A 21,342-nucleotide genomic window follows, 5' to 3' on the forward strand; every position below is an offset into this window, starting at 1 on the left:
TGTGTTCGTCGCTGTGTTGTCGCTTTGCTGTGTTCGTTGCTGCTGTGCTGGAGCGGTTGTGCACCTGCCTCTGCTGCTAGTATGTGCGTAAAGCAGCCGCTGCTGGCATTATTCATACTACGCAGGATCCTATCTCTGGAACCCATTGGTTGATTAGGGTGATTGACACCTTTTTTGACACTTTAGAGCCAATAGAATGGAGGGAGAGTTAGTAAATCCCGCTTTTAATTTACGTCAAGGAGAGAGAGGCTTGCGTAAACAGCACATTAGACACCCTGAGCCCCGGACTGCAAAACTTTATACCTACTCTGCGGCCATGAATGTAATGATGGATTATCAACAACAATTCTAAAGTGACAAAGAGACATTGGATTAACCTTGAGCAGCGTTTTTATTCCCTTGAACACGACTTTTGATCACAAAACAGCAACGGTAAGACATAATTATTGTTTTGGTTTAGAACACTGTTGTTGTTTTCTTGCTCTGTTCTGGCTGATAGCTCAGTGAGTTTGTGTCCTACAGTGATATGATACTTATATCACTTTCAGCTGATATGTAGTTTGTGCAGAACATATTACGTTTTAAAGATCGTTTTTGCTAGTTAGCACCGGAAGTAGCATCAGCCTGTTTTCACTAAGGGCTAATGCTAACGCTTCTTGTGAGACTTGTGTTTTGTTTCGGTAAAAATGGCTCATATCTTCAGGTTGCTGAGTTTTTTCCCGTTATTCGAGTATAAGAAATTCATAGGTTTTTAAATATTAAGAAGCCCCCAGACATGAAAACATGTCAGATTACTTTGAGATAGAATTAGAACATTTTGAAAAAATAAAAATAAGAATTTCACATTTAAATTGCGTCGATCTGAAGATGTGATATCTTCAATGAAACAGAGGTAAATATAGATCCAGAGACTGTGTTTTGTTGTCTGCAGTGATGCTAACTGTCTGAGCTGTGTGCTAACAGGAAGTGAAACATGGTTACCTGGTAGGTGATAGCGTCCTTCAGGTGAGTCAGAGCGGAGACTCGGACCACCGGCTGAGAGTGTTTGAGGCTGAGCAGCAGAGACGTGTCCGAGTCGCCCAAGATCTGCAGAAAGGAATCGGGTATTAGTTATTATTATTATTATAACGATAAATTAAATACTAATACTGTTTATTATCCCCCATCAGCAGGAATCATTCAGATATTTATTATTATTATTATAGGAGAAGCGGCATTAATAATTACTACACAGTAGAGGTTGGAATCACCAGGCTCCCCACGATACGATATGCTAAGTATTACGATACGATATATTGTAGGGATGTAACGATATACCGAATATCGCGGTAAATAAACGTCCCAATACCGTCGTGAGACTGACAAAATCTACCGCAATTCTTTTGTTTTAAGCGCTTTTTTTTTTTTTAAACCTTTATTTAACCAGGTGATCCCATTGAGATCATCGATCTCTTTTTCAAGAGAGACCTGTCTAATATGGCAGCAAGTAGGTTACAACATGAACATAAAACAACAGAACACAAAAGGACATCGTATTTACAGGGCTACATTTACACACCTAGAGACATTGACAAGTACCAACAGTATATTTATATCTCGCCGTGTCAATAAGCCTCACCTTCTTGGCAAAAACTGTATTGTTTTTGAAGTGGTGGAGAGACAATGCACAGTTTGACCCACTGCTGTCACCCATGGCCAAAGCATATCTCTCCGTCCCACTGAGGTGGCGTTAGACTTTTTCGCTGTCCGTCATTTTGACAGACAGGATCGTAAAATGTCGTCATAATCCCTTATTACCCGTTGGGTCTGAACAGTTCACGAGCGAGCACGCTCGTGAACTGTCAACGGGGGGGGGCGGTGTTATGCCGTGTGTCCATGCACCTCACGGGAGAGCGCACAGCGTAAAGCAAAACCTCCCAGACATGTATTGATCTGTACGGCAAATTACGGTTTGGAAACTATATAATTTCCTTTTGGAGGGCATGCATAACACGGCATAACACCAGAGCCTCGCTGCGGGGAAACGTTGGCGCTGTTCCGAGTTTGTTCTAATCTGTCAAAATGACAGACTGCTTTCAGATTTTTCCGTCATTGTTAAATAAAATATTCAGTTAACGCGACCACTGCTATCCCAGCAACATCAGTACCAAGCGAGTTTTTTTCCCCCTTTATTATTCAATATCGCGATAAATACCGTACCGTGGACTTGTTATCGCGATATTATCGTACCGTGAGTTTTTGGTATTGTTACATCCCTAATATATTGCGATATTGCAAAACACATGGGTCATATCCATGTCCCTCTTCCCTTTCTGGTTACAAAATTGATTTTCAACTTGAATAGTTTATGTAAATAACCCATTGTGTGTTATTTGAACCTGAAAAGGAGATGGCATTGTTTTTGTTACTTTTATTGCAATTGTATACATGTCTTAACTAGGGATGGGAACGATTCATCGAATATTCGAAATGATTCAGGTATTCGAATATGAGTTAAGTATATATTATAGGCACAAGATTAGTGTTAACTGTAATATAAACATGTGGTTTTTGTCTTAATTCGTTTATATACTGTATTATAATTTTGCTAACTATTTGAAGTTCACTTGTTTAATCGTATTCTAAAGTAATGCTCATATGGATGTAGCTTAAATGTATTTGTTGTTTTGTCTCTTTGTGTAGCTCTTACTTTGTTTTTTTGAGTTTTCAATACATTTGAAATCATCAGTCAAGTGTACGACCATCTTTCGGAGGGATATGCTACAGTTTATATAATAAAATATCGATACTTGGCATCCGTGTATCAATACAATATCGCCACGCAAAGTATCGCGATACTATGCTGTATCGATTATTTCCCCCACCTACTACACAGTGAGGAATGACTACTGTTCATTATCCCTCTTTCTGCAGGACTACTTTAGATATTATTTATTATTATTATTATTATAAGAGAGGTGACATTAATAATTACTACACAGTGAGGAATGACTACTGTTCATTATCCCTCTTTCTGCAGGACTACTTTAGATATTATTTATTATTATTATTATTATTATTATTATTATAAGAGAGGTGACATTAATAATTACTACACAGTGAGGAATGACTACTGTTCATTATCCCTCTTTCTGCAGGACTACTTTAGATATTATTTATTATTATATCTTAAGTGAAACTACTAAATACTACACAGTGAAGTATTAATACTTCAGGGTTACCTGGTACTTCCCGCCGCTCATGGACAGAGACAGGAAGCGGTGGAAGAGACGTTTCTGATCACTGCCGTCGACGCTGGTCACATGACCTGCCAGGATGCCGTCCAGAGCCACACAGAACCTGAGGGGGGGGGGGGAGAATTACAAAATAAAGGCATGTTTTGAAATGAAAGTCTGAATATTTTACAGTGTAAACGGAGGAATATTTTTGCAGATTTTTAAATTATATATGTTAAAGGAAAACTATTGTGAATATGTTAGAAGAGTTGGAATATAACAAGAGAAAAAGGATTTCTTTTTCTTTTTTCTATTTCACCATTCTGAACAATTAAGAAAAAAACTAGAAATATATTGAAGAAAAGTAGCATTATTAAAGTTGGAATATTACAATAAAAAAGTGGAAATATTTTAAGGTTTAAAGGTCTGGTACTACTCCCAACTAGAAAATAAATGTCCTGCTGAAAATGCGTGCGAATGCTGTAAACTGCGCAAATTTGTTGCTGAAAATGTCAATTGCTGAATGGTGACTGTAGCTGCTTTTAGCTACAAAGCCTAGTAAGTATCTTGCTGAACTTAGTGGAAAGATGCAGAAAAGTGAAATTATTTGAATTAAAATTGTTGAAGCTCAAACGGCACTGTTGGAAATCTTGAAAGTGAATTGGAAAACTGCCAGAGTAGGAAAAATAGCGGTGAAGCTTAATATTTAAAAGAAAAGTTTAAAAGGTATAAATAACTAAATGTTAATGTCCTGAAATAGCTGAATTATTTAATAGTTGAATGGTTTGTCTAGCTGAAAGTAGGCTGAAAGAGTTAGATATCAAATGTACGTAGTAGTTAACTGTAAGTACAAGTAGAAGTAGCAGTTGTAGAAGCCGAAGTAGTAGCTGTATGAGTAGTAGTGGTGTTAACAGTACTAGAAGTAGTACAGAATCATTAAAAAAAATTGCACGTCCTGCGATGTGACTATCGTGCATGCGCATATCGCTGCCCCTGCTCTAAGTGATGACGTCAAGCACTCTAGCCCTGAAGAGTCCTTCCCATAGACAACCATTATAAAATCGAAAACGGCCTAAAAATGTACCAAAACTTAAACTATGATAAGTTAAAGTTAAGTTAAAGCCTTTTATTGTCATTATACACAGAGTATAACGAGATTCAGAGGGCAACTCTGTCCCGGTGTGCAAAAAATACAAACAAATACATAACACTAAAAAACACAGCAATGGGACATACAATCATACGGGGGAATAAATAGTTAAAAATATTGACATAAAAAATAGTATATAAAGTGCATTAAAAGTGTGTGTATGTGTGAGAATGGTTACAGTTATTGCATTATGTGTGGTGGTTGAGCAGCCTGACGGCCCAGGGGTAGAAACTGTTTTTGAGTCTGTTTGTCCGTGACTTGAAGCTCCTGTATCTCCTCCCAGAAGGCAGGAGAGAGAACAGTCTGTGACCCGGGTGAGAGCTGTCCTTTATAATTTTGTTAGCTCTGCTGAGGCAGCGGGAGGTGGAGATGTGTTCCAGAGAGGGCAGGGGGCAGCCGATGGTTTTCAGAAACTATGACTGATATAAAAAATCTGAATACAAGTTTAATAGCTGAACGTCTTGTAACCGTTTAAAAGTTGCAATGAAGTCTCTAGCTGAAAGTATGTGGAGTAGCATTTTAAACACGGTGAAGCTAAACGAGGATTTTAAGGTTCCTCCCATTGAGTTACATGTTAAAAAAAATAGTTTAAAAAGTATACAAATCATTTCAAGTGTCCTATCATGTGCTGAAAAGGCTGAATATTTTGATATTTGAATGGTTTTTGTAGCTGAAAGTATGCGGAAGTTATTGGACACCAAAAAAACATACGTAAGAACTGAAGAATAAAGATTTGAAGAACAATAGTGAATGCTGTGGAACAGCATTCGCACCAATTAGATCAATCCACAGCAGGACAACTTCTGTTTGTGCCTCCACTGACGGGGAAACACTGGACAAACCTTCTACCTGTTCAAAGCTCCACCAGTAAAATAATAAAGGTGCAGACTGACCGGGACTCTAACAGGCGGATCAGAGGCTGCAGCGTCAGGTCCATGGAGGACAGAGTCTCTGCAGAGACGTCTCTCTGACTCAGGTACTCTTCCAGCAACAGCCTGCAGGAGACGGAAACACATCACTTGTGTTGGTACTGGTGTTACTGGGATGTGATGTGTGGTTTATCTCAGAGTTTATTCAGGTGGTTTTATATGGAGTTTACCGAGCCACAGTTTGGTCGAGGCCATTGATCAGAGGGAGGTTCTGTAGAATATTCTCCAACACAGAGAGCTCCGTCTGAGACTCACCTGAGAGAAACAGGTAAACACAGAGGCACAGGTTAACACAGGTAAATGCACTGAGACACAAACAGATAAACGCACAGAGAGACACACACAGATAAACACACCGAGAGACAGGGAGACAGATAGACTCACCTGAGAGACAAACAAAAGACTGAACAAACAAACAGAATAAACAGAACAAAAATATAAATGCAACACTTTTGTTTTTGCTCCCATTTTTCATGAAATGAACTAAAAGATCTAAAACATTTTCTATATACACAAAATAACCATTTCTCTCAAATATTGTTCACAAATCTGAAAAAATCTGTGATAGTGAGCACTTCTACTTTGCCGAGATAATCCATCCCACCTCACAGGTGTGGCATATCAAGATGCTGATTAGACAGCATGATTATTGCACAGGTGTGCCTTAGGCTGGCCATAATAAAAGGCCACTCTGAAACGTGCAGTTTTGCTTTATTGGGGGGGTCCGAAAACCAGTTAGTAATAATAATAATACATTTTATTTTTAGGCGCTTTTCATGACACCCAAGGACACCGTACATTTAAAAATAAAAATTAAAAAATAACTAAATAAATAAAATAAAAGCTAATAGGCAACAGAACAAGATAAAAACACAAACAGGAAATCATGGAGGAGACAGTCAAGTGGACACAAATGAAACATATAATGGGGAGCACTACAGTGAGTAAGCAGATTTGAACAGGTGGGTTTTTAATTGGGATTTGAATAAGGTGATTGAGCAGAGGAGGAGCGGAGGGAGCGAGAGGGGGTGTACTCCTGAAGAAGGGCAGCCAGATAGGGGGGGGCCAGGTTATGTAGGGCTTTGTAAGTGAGCAGTAGGTTTTTGAAGTTGATACGGGATTGAACGGGGAGCCAGTGGAGTTGGATGAGGATGGGGGTGATGTGTTTGGAGGCCTTGGTGCCGGTGATGATCCGGGCTGCGGAGTTCTGTATGATTTGTAGTTTATTGATGAGCTTGGTGGGTATGCCTGAGAGGATGGCGTTACAGTAGTCGATGCGGGACGTGACAAATGCATTGACCAGGACTTCAGTGTTCGATTGAGAAAGGGATGGGCGGAGTCTGGAGATGTTGCGTATGTGGAAGAAGGCAGTCCGGGTGATATTATTTATGTGAGGTGAAAATGAGAGGGAGCTGTCCAGGATGACACCAAGGCTCTTAACTTGGCCAGAGAAGGGGATGGAGTGGCCATCAATGATGAGGTTGGAGGCAGGGGAGGATGAGGTTTTGGAGAGGGTGGTTTTGGTGCCAACCAGCAGGGCTTCGGTTTTTCTGCCGTTGAGTTTTAGGAGGTTCCTGCTCATCCAGCTCCTGATGTCCTGGAAGCAGTTGGTGAGAGAGGTTGGGGGGAGGGCAGTGTTGGGTTTGCTGGAAATGTAGACCTGGGTATCGTCGGCGTAACAGTGGAAATGGACATCATGATGACGGAGGATAGTGCCAAGGGGGAGCAGGTAGACAATAAACAGGAGTGGACCCAATACTGACCCCTGAGGAACACCATGTGAGACAGTGGAGCAGCTTGACCAGCAGTTAGTATCTGGTGTGACCACCATTTGCCTCACGCAGTGCAACACATCTCCTTGGGATAGAGTTGATCAGGTTGTTTGGCCTGTGGAATGTTGGTCCACTCCTCTTCAATGGCTGTGCCAAGTTGCTGGATATTGGCAGGAACTGGAACACGCTGTCGTATACGCCGATCCAGAGCATCCCAAACATGCTCAATGGGTGACATGTCCGGTGAGTATGCTGGCCATGCAAGAACTGGGATGTTTTCAGCATCCAGGAATTGTGTACAGATCCTTGCAACATGGGGCCGTGTATTATCATGCTGCAACATGAGGTGATGGTTGTGGATGAATGGCACAACAATGGGCCTCAGGATCTCGTCACGGTATCTCTGTGCATTCACAATGCCATCAATAAAATGCACCTGTGTTCGTTGTCCATAACATATACGCCTGCTCATACCATGGGCCACTCGAGTCACAACATTGACATCAGAAAACCGCTCACCCACACAACGCCACACACGCTGTCTGCCATCTGCCCTGAACAGTGAAAACCGGGATTCATCCGTGAAGAGAACACCTCTCCAACGTGCCAGACGCCATCGAATGTGGGCATTCAAGTCGGTTACGACGACGACGACCTAGAGTCAGGTCCAGACCCCGATGAGGACGACGAGCATGCAGATGAGCTTCCCTGAGATGGTTTCTGACAGTTTGTGCAGAAAGTCTTTGGTTATGCAAACCGATTGTTGCAGCAGCTGTCCGAGTGGCTGCTCTCAGACGATCTTGGAGGTGAACATGCTGGATGTGGAGGTCCTGGGCTGGTGTGGTTACACGTGGTCTGCGGTTGTGAGGCCGGTTGGATGTACTGCCAAATTCTCTGAAACGCCTTTGGAGACGGCTTATGGTAGAGAAATGAACATTCAATTCACGGGCAACAGCTCTGGTGGACATTCCTGCTGTCAGCATGCCAATTGCACGATCCCTCAAAACTTGCGACATCTGTGGCATTGTGCTGTGTGATAAAACTGAACATTTTAGAGTAGCCTTTTATTGTGGCCAGCCTATGCCACACCTGTGAGGTGGGATGGATTATCTCGGCAAAGGAGAAGTGCTCACTATCACAGATTTTTTCAGATTTGTGAACAATATTTGAGATAAATGGTTATTTTGTGTATATAAAAAACGTTTTAGATCTTTGAGTTCATCTCATGAAAAAATGGGAGCAAAAACAAAAGTGTTGCATTTATATTTTTGTTCAGTGTAAAAACGCAGGTAAACAAACAGACACACACAAGTTAACACACTGAGACACACACACGGAAGGTTTCTCATTTCTCTAATTTCCCCTCCTCGACTCCTCGGTCCTCCGGTAGTGACCCGGAAATGGATTTCAGCGCGCCATGTTGAAGGTAGGACTGCACGATTTTGGGAAAGAATCTAATTCCGATTTTTTTTTTGTGACAAATATTGCGATTGCGATTCAGAAAGGGCAGGCACTTTAAAAATTACTTTGCAGGTGATTGGATCAATCTGTCTATCACCTTCTATCATGGGCCACTTCTGATTGGCTGGTACATGTGGAGCACAGCACTTCTGATTGGTGTGGATAACTGACACAGAAGAAGAAAAAATAAATATATATATAAAAATAAATCGCGATTTCGATTTTTAATCAGCCCTAGTTGAAGGACATCTCATTTCTCTAAATGCACATCGAGGACCGAGGAGGCTCTCTGGAGGAGCTATAACCGAGGATAAACTGATGGCTCCTCCGGATGTATTTCCGGCAACAGTGATGTTTAAAAGAGTCATGACGCACGGCCAGACTGATCTCAGCCAATGACAGCTCTGCAAACTGCTGGATATGTATTAACCTGGCATGAAAACGGGTCAGGGTTGAAAAAGGTGAGAAGTATATTATCCCTCTAGGGGGCATGCTCCCCCGGAAGAAAATGTTGAATATTCCATATTTTAAAGCATCAATCTGATGCATTTTGAGATGCATGTTTTTGCCAACCTGGGGAGAGCTGGAGAAACTTAACTTCAGCCATGAGTCAAAAATATTATGGCCTCCTTACTAAGTATTATCAGGGATGCAAACTCATCAGGTATGGAAAAGGTGACAAGGACCCGAGCCCCCCGACCCCACGGAATATCGGCTTTAAAATGAGGAATAACAGGATTTTATCAGTCAAAACAACTAAAGCAGCAATGTTAATAATAACAGAAACGCTAAAGAGTCACATCTAATAGAAATATATAAAAGCATTTATTTTAATTGTGTAGCAGTCAGTTTATAATTTTGGCAGCACTGTTGAGCATTTTGAAAATCTATTGTCATGCCTCTGTGCAAGGCTTAGTCTTTCTATCTTTATGGCATCTGGTGTAAAGTAACTAAATTCATAAACTCAAGTACTATACTTGGGTACAATTTTGAGATACTTGTACTTTATTTACATATTTCAATGTTTTGCTACTTTGTTCTTCTTCTCCTCTACAGTTCAGAGGTAAATGGTGTACTTTGACTCCACTACATGTATTAATACCTTTAGTTACTTTACAGATGTGGATGAATGATGTGAAATCGAATCAAGTGTTGAATCAGACTTTAGTTCCACCTGGAGTAAATGCACAAGCTACCCTGCAGTATACAAAGTCATTCAAACTAGATGCACCTTTACCAGCTTTGAGAACACTTTCATGATCAATCGTTATAAAACATATCATATATATTATTCTGAAATGGACCAATCTGCACAACGACTACTTTTACTGTCGCTACTTTCACTATATTTTGATGAGAATACTTTTCTACTTTTACTTGAGGAACATTTTGAATGCAGTACTTTTACTAACAGAGTATTCCTTCCTACACTCTGGTACTTCTACTTTTACTCAAGTACAAGACCTGAGTACTCCTACTTTTACTCAAGTACAAGATCTGAGTATTTCTGCTTTTAATCAAATACAAGATCTGAGTATTTCTGCTTTTAATCAAGTACAAGATCTGAGTACTTCTACTTTTACTGTAGTACAAGATCTGAGTGCTTCTACTTTTACTCAAGTACAAGATCTATACTTATACCACCTCCGTTTATAGCCTATGAAAAAAAAACTATTAGAAAACGAAGGCTAAAGCTAACGTTAGCAGATAGTGACAATGTATGCTAGCTAGCTAGCTCAACGATAATATTGCAACAGAAAAACTTTTCAGTGCACATCACGCTCTGCGCTCCGACAGGGAGCTCTGCTCTGAACGGCCCGTTCTAACAGCTGTTCAACAGCGGTCCAGTCTGTACCACAGTGACTCCGGACCGCACAGTTAATATTAACGAACGCACCCGTAGGTAATGTGGCTGCTGAAGCTAGACCATCATCGCGGAGCAGCAGAGCCGGCAGGCAGGAAGACTCGAGCACACAGCTCGCGCTGCATTATAATATATAAAAAAAGAACACCATGCGTGTCATGATGGCACATAACAGCTCGCGGCCGCAGATTACTCCGGGTCCCAGACCCCCCCATACCCCAAACATATTTTTATTGCAGATCTACATGAATCACACAAACGAACTATTTTGGATTAAAAACGGCGAATTTCGCCGAAAGGTGAGTGATTCTCATGCCTGATTAACTGCTTGAATCGCGACGCTGTGACGTCCGTGCAGAAAGCAGAGCGTGTGTATAATATATATCACTCAGTATAACAGGCCTACATTACTCTCTTTATTGGTATGCTTTAGTTTAGTAGATATCTACAAACAAAGAGTCGATATTTTTCTAAAACCATTTAGTGCTTCACATAATAAAATATACAACGGGTGTGTCCTGATATATATTATATGCTTTAGGAGCTGTAGGCGTGTGTGTGGTAGGCTACAGTGTGTAGGTGCGTGTTGTACAGTGTGTAGGTGCGTGTGGTACAGTGTGGGACAGTGTGTGTGTGTGTGTGTAGATGCGGCAGACAGACGGGTCTCAGTTAGTTTGGTGTTATATGCTTACTTTTAATCAGTAGGTTTCCTGCTGCTACCTCAGTTAAAATAAAGCACAGCTATTGTGTAATACATTCGTATTGCATGTATTTTTTTTTATTTGGAAAAATTTCAGTTAAAGCTTAAAAGAATAAAGATATTGTTTTTATCTCAACATTTGACCTCTTTCTTTTACAATTTTGGAATCGATAAGCAGAATCGATAAATTTCAGACGATACCCATCCCTATACTTGTCTGATTCTGAAATATAAATATATATGTGTGTGCGTCCGCATCCTGCTATTGTCTCATTATACCGCACTGTCAATGAAGTAAAAGTAAATATATAAGTTGTCATGAACACAGTTCTGTCCATCAGACAGAGTGCTGCTGTGCTTTCTCCACACACACACACACACACACACACACACACACACACACACACACACACACACACACACACACACACACACACACACACACACACACACACACACACACACACACACACACACACACACACACACACACACACACACACACACACACACACACACACACACCTCTCTGACCTGGTTTACATGTGAGCAGCTGGTGCAGTAGGTGAGGCAGCAGGTGTTTCAGCAGGGGGCTGACGTCGTGAGAGACAGACATCTCCTGCAGAGAGGAGACCAGCAACGGCACCGAGATCAAGACTCTCAGCGCTCTGAACACAAACACACAACTGTAAGGACACACAAACACAGGGTACCTGAACAGGTGTCTCAGGGTATCTTAAGACCTACTTGTTGCCAGGGCCCTCCCCCTGGCTCTGCATCAGCACAGTGAGGCAGCCCAGACCCTCCTTCAGGAGCCGCTGATCCTGGATCAGAGACCTGCAGACGGACAAGGACAGAGCCTCGACCAGGCGCTGCTTCAGGACCTGCTTTACCGCCAGCTGACACACCAACATGTAGGAGGCCGCCGTGAAATCAGGGAGGGGGGAGGACAGACCCTGAGGATAGAAATATACAGATCTGAAATCAGGAAGGGGAGAGGACAGATCCTGAGGATACAAATATAAAAAAAATGAGAAAAATAGTCAAATTCTGAGAGAAAAAATTATTGTGAGAAAAAAATATCTAAATCTGAGAAAGAAAATTAAATCAGAACATAAACATGTTACATCAGAGAAAATAATCAAATATTGAGAAAAGGTTTTCATTTCATTTCAAACCTTTATTTAGACAGATAGGTCCCTTGAGATCATGGATCTCTTTTACAAGGGAGACCTGCATCAATTTAGTTCCACATGAAACTTAAAAACAACATAAAAACAAACAATAGAGGACATCATAATTACATATTCACCAACACCCATATTGTCAGAAAGCAAGGTAAAATTATGAAATAAATGTCAAATTGTCAGAAATATGAGAACAAAGTCAAACATTTTGAAAAAAAGTACAATTATGGGGGAAAGGTGAGTGTGTCCCCTGAAGACAAGTAGGCAACTCCTCCACCTCTCACCTGGTGGATGAAGGGCAGCAGCTTGGAGATGTTAGCGTCAGAGATCCTCTTTGCAGAATCTAGAGAGGAAACGATGACGGAGGCGTAGAACGTGAACACCACCCGGAGTTTGGAACTACTTTCTGTTGCACCGGAGTACGCCTGAGGAGAAAGAAGAGAAGGAGGAAGCGGAGGAAAAAGAAGAGGAAGAGGGGGAGGAAGAAGAAGTGGAGAATAAGATTTAGCATTCATAAAATATGTTTATTTATACCTGAGTATTGTTCAAGATTTAAGTGAGGATTTAAAGGTGTGACTGGTTAACTCTAAATGTTATTTTGAGAAATGAACGACTTTAAATCAGAGATTCCGAATATTTTCTCAAAATATCACCGACATCTCAATTATACAAACAAAAGTTCTTCACGGTATATAAAATGAAGTGACGAAGAGTCTTAAGTACTTCTACTTTTATACTGTATTATGTATTTTTACCTTGAAGCAGAGCGCCTGAAGCCTTCTACTTTATTGTTGTTGTTATTTATGGATTTGTTTACCTGTATGGATTTGGTGACGAGGCTGCAGATGAAGTCCATGAAGCTGAGGTCGGAGCAGCAGTGAGAAACCAGAGCTTCTCTGGAGAGAGGGACGCCGGCTTTCTGTCCACAACAAACAAATAAATATATAAAAATAAATATATATAAAAATAAATAAATAAATAAATATATATAACAAATAAATAAATATATACACAAATAAATATATACACACACCACATCAGGGCTACTCCTTTGTTTACTTCCGCAACAGTGACATCATTATGTGTCCCCTAGGACCCCAAAACCCTGTCTTCAATACATCTTGACCCTTTGACTGCACCATGCTCTGGAGGTGGTGTGTGTTTACCTGCACAGGGTGCAGCCAGCTCCAGTTTGTTTTCTCCCGCAAGTGGAGCAGCTGCAGCACTCTGACGAACACCTTGGTGTTGTGATACGGCAGAGCACAGCCCAGCAGACTGTCAGCGTTATAGCGCTGGATGTGGAACCTGGGGGAGGGGTAATTAACTGATATAAAACATCGTTAAATTATAATATTTTATAAGTATTTTCATTTTTTAATAGAGCGCTTTACATTACATACATATTGGACATGTACCAGTGAATACTGTAGACCGATTGTTGAGAAAATACTGAATGTACTCTTCCAATATCAGAGTAGCCCATGATAACAAAGCCAACTGTAGCTGAGTACATGACAGGATGTATGATTACCTGGAAGAGCGTCAGGACACACTGTTTGAGGCATATGATAGCTATGTGATTAACATTATGATTCAGCCTCTATGGAGATAGACATATGACAAGCATGCTCATTTCTGATGTGGAGCTAATCTGAAGTAAACATTGAATACTGCTTTCTATTCCTCCATCCACTGTGTAACTCTCTCTCTTGTATATCAGCATGTGAAGGACACTATTCAGGAACTAGTTGTACCAAATGCTCTGTATGTGATAACTACTTCCAATCTTGCAAGGATAATAAATACATGTATATTGAAACTCAAGCCGGTGACAAGTGATATTATTCTAACACTGATAAAGCAGTAAACATGTGTAAAATTGTGTTAAAAAGGCTGGAAAAAAACAAGTAAAGTCTTTATAATGTCAGGAAGAACTAGACATATTTACAGGAAAATGTGCTAATGCTAATAGGAGAAGACACGGTGAGACACAGCTAGTGAAATTCCTTACGTCTCCTTACTGTGGACGCTGATGTTATGGAAGATAAATATGAATAATAGTTTTTATCTACCGGTGGACGAGCCACTCGATGCACTTGTGCGCCGGCTTCAGCAGGAAGTAGGGGCAGAGCCGGGCGAGGAACAGGGCGATGGCGGCGTCCAGCTTCTCGTTGACCTCTTTGCTCTGGACACTGCGCTCAAGCGTCAGCGAGGCACGGCTGAACAGACTGTTCTTGAACTCCTGGAAGGCCGGTTCGATTCCCAGCAGCACCTCCAGCCCCGTGCAGCCTGGGAACGATGGGGAACGGGGTTAATATTAGGGGTGGGGGAAATGAACCTTAAATGTACATTATTTAATTTCACATTCTGTTCTTGTACATATCATATTCCATTTACATGCATATAGACTTCTTGCACTTTTTATTTGTATTCTATTATTTTTATATATATATATATATATATATATATATATATATATATATATATATATTAGGGATGCCAGTGATTATCCGAATATTCGTTACAGTCTCCATAATCGAATATTATTTTTAAAAATCGATTTTATTTATATATATTTTTATTATTATTCATGTATTTTTATTTATTTTCTGGCTTAGTTTCAACCAAAATATAGACTAATGCTAATAATAGTAATAGTATTAATAATTGTAAATGGCCATTGGTCACACCACCAGTTTGTTTTACTGTAAACTTGGAGGAAGCCTGCGTGCAGAACCGACTGCTGCTGCAGCAAGCTACACACCAACTCCACCCCCGCTCTCCCTCACACTGCGACTAAATATGAACAAAGCGGCAGGTAAAAAGAGTTCCTCCTCGTGGAACTACTTCGAACTTACAAGTCCAAAGGAAGTTAAATGCAAGCTCTGCGAAAAGACGTTGGTCTATCACAGCTCAACCTCAACAATGCTTTTTGAGTGCATCCATTTGAAGATGCGCAATGCGTGCACAATTTATTTATTGCAATGCTGCTATTATTAATAATACAGGCTACAGCCTGTATTAATAATAGCATTGCAATAAATAATCAGCAAATATATATGCCTTCAAAAATAAAAACAATAACTAAGAATTAGGGCTGTCAAGTTAACGCGTTAATAACTAATTATTTTAACGCGATTAACGCATGTGTATTTTTTTTCGCATCGAGTTTAAAATACCGTCTACAAACTGATGCTGACAGCTCCGCTCATGCTGCCTGCTTGCAGCAGACCACACTTCCACACTCACCGGCAGGCACCAACTGGCTATTGGGAGGACCGGGAGGGTGTGTGTGTGTGTGTGTGGCCCGAGCGAGCGAGAGAGAGACCTTACGTGCATTGTTGTTGTTAGCATCTGGTGCTAGCTAGCTGCGCTAACGGATATAAGGAGCTGTTTAAATGAAAACAGAGGAGCGACATTTTGCCACAACTGCGCAGAGCACTTGACTTTATGCAGGAAGCCAGACAGTGGGACATTGTAGGAGAAGTCAGCACACTCAGCACGGATACATGAACATGATTGCAGCTTCCAGGCAGCTCCGGTTCGAGCATATGCCTTGAGTTGCACATAGCTCACACACACACACACACACACACACACACACACACACACACACACACACACACACACACACACACACACACACACACACACACACACACACACACACACACACACACACACACACTATTGTATGAGAGAGGTTCCAGGTTGAATTGAGGCGAATATTTGTAATGTTCAGAGGTTGTTGTTTAATATTCATGAGAATATGTCATTGTTCAAATGATACTAAAACATTAGCATAAAGCATATTTGTCCACTGATATGTTGATAAGAGTATTAAAAACTTGAAAAATATTCCTCTAGGGTACATTTAGAACAGATCAAAAATGTGCGATTAATCGCGATTAACTATGGACAATCATGCGATTAATCGCGATTAAATATTTTAATCGACTGACAGCCCTACTAAGAATACATTTACTATAAACAATAATAGCAAGAAATTAAATGTTTAACTATTAAATAATATAAAGCAATATATAGCTCCAACAGATATCAATCAATATATTGTATCGCAATACTTAGCATATCGTAGAATCGCAATTCTATTGTATCGTGGCTTAAGTATATCGTACCGTGGGGAGCCTGGTGATTCCCACCCCTAGTTAATATCCTGCAGGTGTCTGAGGGAGGGGGTTATTTTGTGTCGGTGTTGGGACTCACCCAGGGCGTAAAAGGTGCTGCGGTCCATGGAGGCGGCATCTTTTGGGTCAAAAAGAAGCGAGACGACCTCCTTAGGCGTCTGAGTCACGGCCAGACGCTTCAGCTGCTGTGCCAACGACGTCATAGTTTATCTGCAGAGACATTGACACACTCATTGAGATTGAGTTTACATACATCTGCAATAAACCTGCAAAACACACACTTTCTTCTGCAACTGCATGGTGCAATTATCAACACCATACATGCTGTGAAACTGTAATAAAGGAATTCTGATTCAGCAATTAAACACTGTTTCAGAACTGCAATCAAAATATGTCTATTTATTTTAATTATCCAAGTACTTTTTAATGTAAACATGTAAAAATAAAATGCATATTACAAAATACTGTATGTACTAATAGCAGGTTTATTGTGACTTTATTAAGCCATTATGTATTTTGATATACTAAAATGTGTGTGAGCCTCGGTTATGACTTCAAAAATGTGTTTAAAACCCTACTAAATTAATGTTTTTATAATGGGTTAATATTAAAGTCATTTTAATGCAAAGTGCTGTTTCCAGACTCTCAAAACTGGACCTGTTATGGTTTTTATTTTAAAGTATAAATAAATAGTTAGTTAAATAAGTTATTTTGATTGTAATGAGGTTTGGTTTAAATCAGGGTTATTGTCAGGTTTACACACACACAAGGAATCAGCTGTGGTGTGTAGTGGTGCAGACATGAACAACATAAGAAAATAAGTTGTAATAGACAATCAAAGATGATAACAAGTATTTTTAAGAAACTATTTAGCATTAAAAATATACAACAGAAGCTAACACTAAACCATTAGGACAGTGAATTTAGAACAATATATTGTAAACTACAGTGATTATATTTCAAATGTAAAACTACAATGTTGACATTAACACGTGTTAAAGTGCAGAAAGTTGAGCATTATATGGATTTCATATCCGGCAATGATCCCTTTAACTGGTATTTCAGACAGTAATCCAGTGTGAGGACTGCAGACAGACCCTTCTCTACAGGCACACCTACTTTATTTTATATTCAGGCTATTATAAAACTCATTATCTCTTATGTTTCGAACAAACACATGTTAGCATGTTGAGCTAACTTGCTAATTTCTCACTTCTGAAAAAAGCAGCGTTCCAAACATACAGACACCAGCAGTGTGTCGATATTAAGAAGCAATAGTTAGCTTCTTAATATCGACCGACTGTGCTGGTGTTATAAAAGTAAATATATGTATCTACTATACATACATACATATATTTACTTCAAATTAAACACTCTTACCTGTTATCTGTAAATCCCAAAAACACGTGGAATACTATATCCGGTTTACGGGAAGTGGGGAGTACAGCACAGCACAGTGGGCGGCGCTTATTCTTCTTCTTCTCCAGACTTCACAGGGTAGCGGCCTCCAGCGGTACTGTGTGGTACAGTTGTTTATTAATGACGTTTTTATGTACACAAAACTGTCTTCATTAGGGGTATATATACAAAGTAAAATAAAATAAGAAAACATGAATATTACCAACATTATAAACATATGGATTACGTTCAGAAAAATGTATCATTGTTCCAAATAATGATGGACTTACAAACATAGGTTATTCTTTCTAATGACCCCGATAATATAAGTTTTACATGTTGATAACTGTTGAATACCAAACCAAACAGTGAGAAAAAGACTAAGAGGTCGAGACCAAGTCAAGAGCAAGACTTAAAGGTCTCCTATCATGCAAAATGCACTTTTCGATGTTTTTTACACATAAATATGTCAAGGGTTGGGTTGTAACGGAATACATCAACAAAAATCAAGTAACTGTATTCAGCTCGCGTTACATTTGAAAAACGAGTAACCTGAATACAGTTACTTTCATAAACCTGAAGCATACATTTTGGAATACTTATTGGAATTATTGGTGGAAAGATTTCCTCACAACATTTAATATTAATTACTAAAGGTACAGCCGAATCATCACAGCGATGATCCAAAAAAGGAAGCGTTTGAAAAAAAAGGGGCGGGTCCGCTCAATGAAACGAGAACAACGAAACATGGAGGAACAAAAGTCTGCGTTTAAATCGCGCGTCTGTGTGTGTGTGCGCGTGCGTGTGTGTGTGTGTGTGTGTGTGTGTGTGTGTGTGTGTGTGTGTGTGTGTGTGTAGAGGTGTGTGTGGTTAAAACACGTCAGCCACACTGCTCTTTAGCCTTTCTAATGATTCTGAAGGTAAACACAGTGATGGCGGTGCGCTCGCGGCCGTTTGCGTTACGGCCCGTCTACACTACAGCGTCGACAGCGTCGACAGCGTCGAAAGCTCCAATCTGCCCATTCACTTTCAATGGGGTGACGTCACGTAGCCGCGCTTTTTCGCCGAACTGAATTGTGGGTAGCAGAGCGGTCCGTCTCAGGAGTTTCCGGTGACAGAAGTTGAACAATGTTCAACTTCTGACGCCGGAGACGCCGGAGTAGCCAGCGCTAGCCAATCAAATCCCGTTTCCCAAAATCTGACAGCTGAAGCCGTAGCCAATCAAACCGCATCTAAGCTGGGAGAGATATCCCGCCGTTCATTTCTATATTTCAAAAAAAGTCGGAGGAGAAACTAACTATTGCCGTAGCTAATCACCCGGTTTTGTATGACCCTCTTCACCTACCGGGATACAAACCGGAGGAACCAGGCATGGAGGGAGGTGGTAGAGACAGTGGGGGAAACTGGTAGGTTTTCGCCTGTTTGGGGAGTTTATATATATATTGCTCGCATAAAATCCCCGGGGGTTTTTGCTTTGTATGTCGGGGGCGGGAGATTCATGTGATTGGTTGTTGGTCGTGTTGCTTGAATAAAATCCCCAAGCTCCAGACACGCCCAGCTCCAAGCTATTTTTGAAGCTGTAGTGTGGACGCTCCGTTACGGCCCGTCTACACTACAGCGTCGACAGCGTCGACAGCGTCGAAAGCTCCAATCTGCCCATTCACTTTCAATGGGGTGACGTCACGTAGCCTCGCTTTTTCGCCGAACTGAATTGTGGGTAGCAGAGCGGTCCGTCTCCGCCGGAGACGCCGGAGTAGCCAGCGCCAGCCAATCAAATCCCGTTTCCCAAAATCTGACAGCTGAAGCCGTAGCCAATCAAACCGCGTCTAAGCTGGGAGAGATATCCCGCCGTTCATTTCTATATTTCAAAAAAAGTCGGAGGAGAAACTAACTATCGCCGTAGCTAATCACCCGGTTTTGTATGACCAGACCCTCTTCACCTACCGGGATACAAACCGGAGGAACCAGGCATGGAGGGAGGTGGCAGAGACAGTGGGTGAAACTGGTAGGTTTTCGCCTGTTTGGGGAGTTTATATATATATTGCTCCCATACAATCCCCGGGGTTTTTTGCTTTGTATGTCGGGGGCGGGAGATTCATGTGATTGGTTGTTGGCCGTGTTGCTTGAATAAAATCCCCAAGCTCCAGACACGCCCAGCTCCAAGCTATTTTTGAAGCTGTAGTGTGGACGCTCCGTTACTGTTTAGTGTCATATAGACCAGGGCCCTTTCTCATTTCATCAAATCCCCCTCCTCGACTCCTCAGAGGCTTCTCAATTCTTGAATTTCCCCTCCTCGACTCCCCTCCTCGAGACGTAGTCCCGCCCACAGGAGATGCGAGCGGAGGACCGAGGAGGGGAACCGAGGAGAGAGGAGGGGAAGCAGCAGACGTTTAAAGAAATGAGAACTCCTCTCCTCTGAGCGGTCATATTAAAGCGACGTCCGTTCATTATTATGTGGCAACAGCTGCATCAGCTGTCGAGTGTTTTGTCATATTTTATAATCTCTGTTAGATCAGCTGAACATTGTTCCCCCACATATTTACTTTGAATTAATTGAGAGTGCGGTATAATGAGACAATAACAGGCTACGGATATATTTATATAACACACACAAATATATTTATATAAATATATGCAATTTAAAGTATGAGAGCACTCTCATAATAACCCGTAACACAATTAGAGACTCACTGGATATATCCCCGCCCCCCCCCCTCCCCCCTCTCTCTGGTCGCTGAAATGGGGAATTGAAATTACGGGCCAAAAGTTGTATTTGCAAGTATTAAAAGTAAGCAGAGGACACCAAACCAACTGAGACCTGTCTGTCCACCGCATTTGCGCACTGTACAACACGCACCTATGTACAAAACGCACCTACACACTGTACCACACACACCTACACACTGTACCACACACACCTACAGCTCCTAAAGCATAATCAGGCTACAGCCGTTGTGTATTTTATTATGTGAAGCACTAAATGGTCTTAGAAAAATATCTACTCTTTGTTTGTAGATATCTACTAAACTAAAGCAAATAAAGAGAGTAGGCATGTTATACTGAGTTATATATATTTTACACACTGCTCTGCTTTCTGCACCTCACAGCTGTTATCACTGTAAACATCGCGTTGCGATGAGAGCAGGTTCTAAAATAATATCCAGGGGATGAATGCAGAGCTGTCATTGGCTGAGATAAGTCCGGCCGTGCGTCACTACCGGAGGACCGAGGAGTCGAGGAGGGGAAATTTGAGTATTGAGAAGCCTCTCTCGACTCCTCGGTCCTCCGGTCTATGGTAGTGACCCGGAAATGAATTTTAGCGCGCCATGTTGAAGGACATCTCATTTCTCTAAATGCACTTCGAGGACCGAGCGTCGAGGAGGCTCTCTGGAGGAGCTATAACCGAGGATACACTGATGGGTCCTCCACGGTCCTCCACGGCTCCTTCATGGATGCATTTCCGGCAACAGAGATGTTTCAAAGAGTCGTGACGCACGGCCGGACTTATCTCAGCCAAT

The 21,342-nt window shown here is 41.2% G+C and overlaps 1 protein-coding gene across 4 annotated transcripts in view; it reads right to left on the reverse strand.

Annotated features, from left to right (window-relative positions):
- The window catches only part of heatr1 (HEAT repeat containing 1), a 76,388-nt gene extending 58,480 nt beyond the window's left edge, over positions 1–17,908 (reverse strand). For 3 of the 4 annotated variants that reach the window (XM_034079611.2, XM_034079614.2, XM_034079610.2), the window contains exons 1-12: positions 17,807–17,908; positions 16,506–16,636; positions 14,351–14,567; positions 13,445–13,583; positions 13,096–13,197; positions 12,563–12,703; positions 11,839–12,047; positions 11,617–11,759; positions 5,465–5,549; positions 5,259–5,360; positions 3,222–3,339; positions 982–1,086 (exon numbers count right to left, since the gene is read on the reverse strand). In XM_034079611.2, coding sequence (XP_033935502.1) covers positions 982–1,086; positions 3,222–3,339; positions 5,259–5,360; positions 5,465–5,549; positions 11,617–11,759; positions 11,839–12,047; positions 12,563–12,703; positions 13,096–13,197; positions 13,445–13,583; positions 14,351–14,567; positions 16,506–16,629 — 1,485 coding nt within the window. In that variant the 5' untranslated portion in view covers positions 16,630–16,636; positions 17,807–17,908. The remainder of the gene's footprint in view (positions 1–981; positions 1,087–3,221; positions 3,340–5,258; positions 5,361–5,464; positions 5,550–11,616; positions 11,760–11,838; positions 12,048–12,562; positions 12,704–13,095; positions 13,198–13,444; positions 13,584–14,350; positions 14,568–16,505; positions 16,637–17,806) is intronic. The other variant, XM_034079613.2, reaches the window with a different exon arrangement.
- Between the last annotated feature and the right edge of the window lie 3,434 nt (positions 17,909–21,342).

Source organism: Pseudochaenichthys georgianus, unplaced genomic scaffold (genome assembly GCF_902827115.2).
Source record: "Pseudochaenichthys georgianus unplaced genomic scaffold, fPseGeo1.2 scaffold_665_arrow_ctg1, whole genome shotgun sequence".
NCBI lineage: Eukaryota > Metazoa > Chordata > Actinopteri > Perciformes > Channichthyidae > Pseudochaenichthys > Pseudochaenichthys georgianus.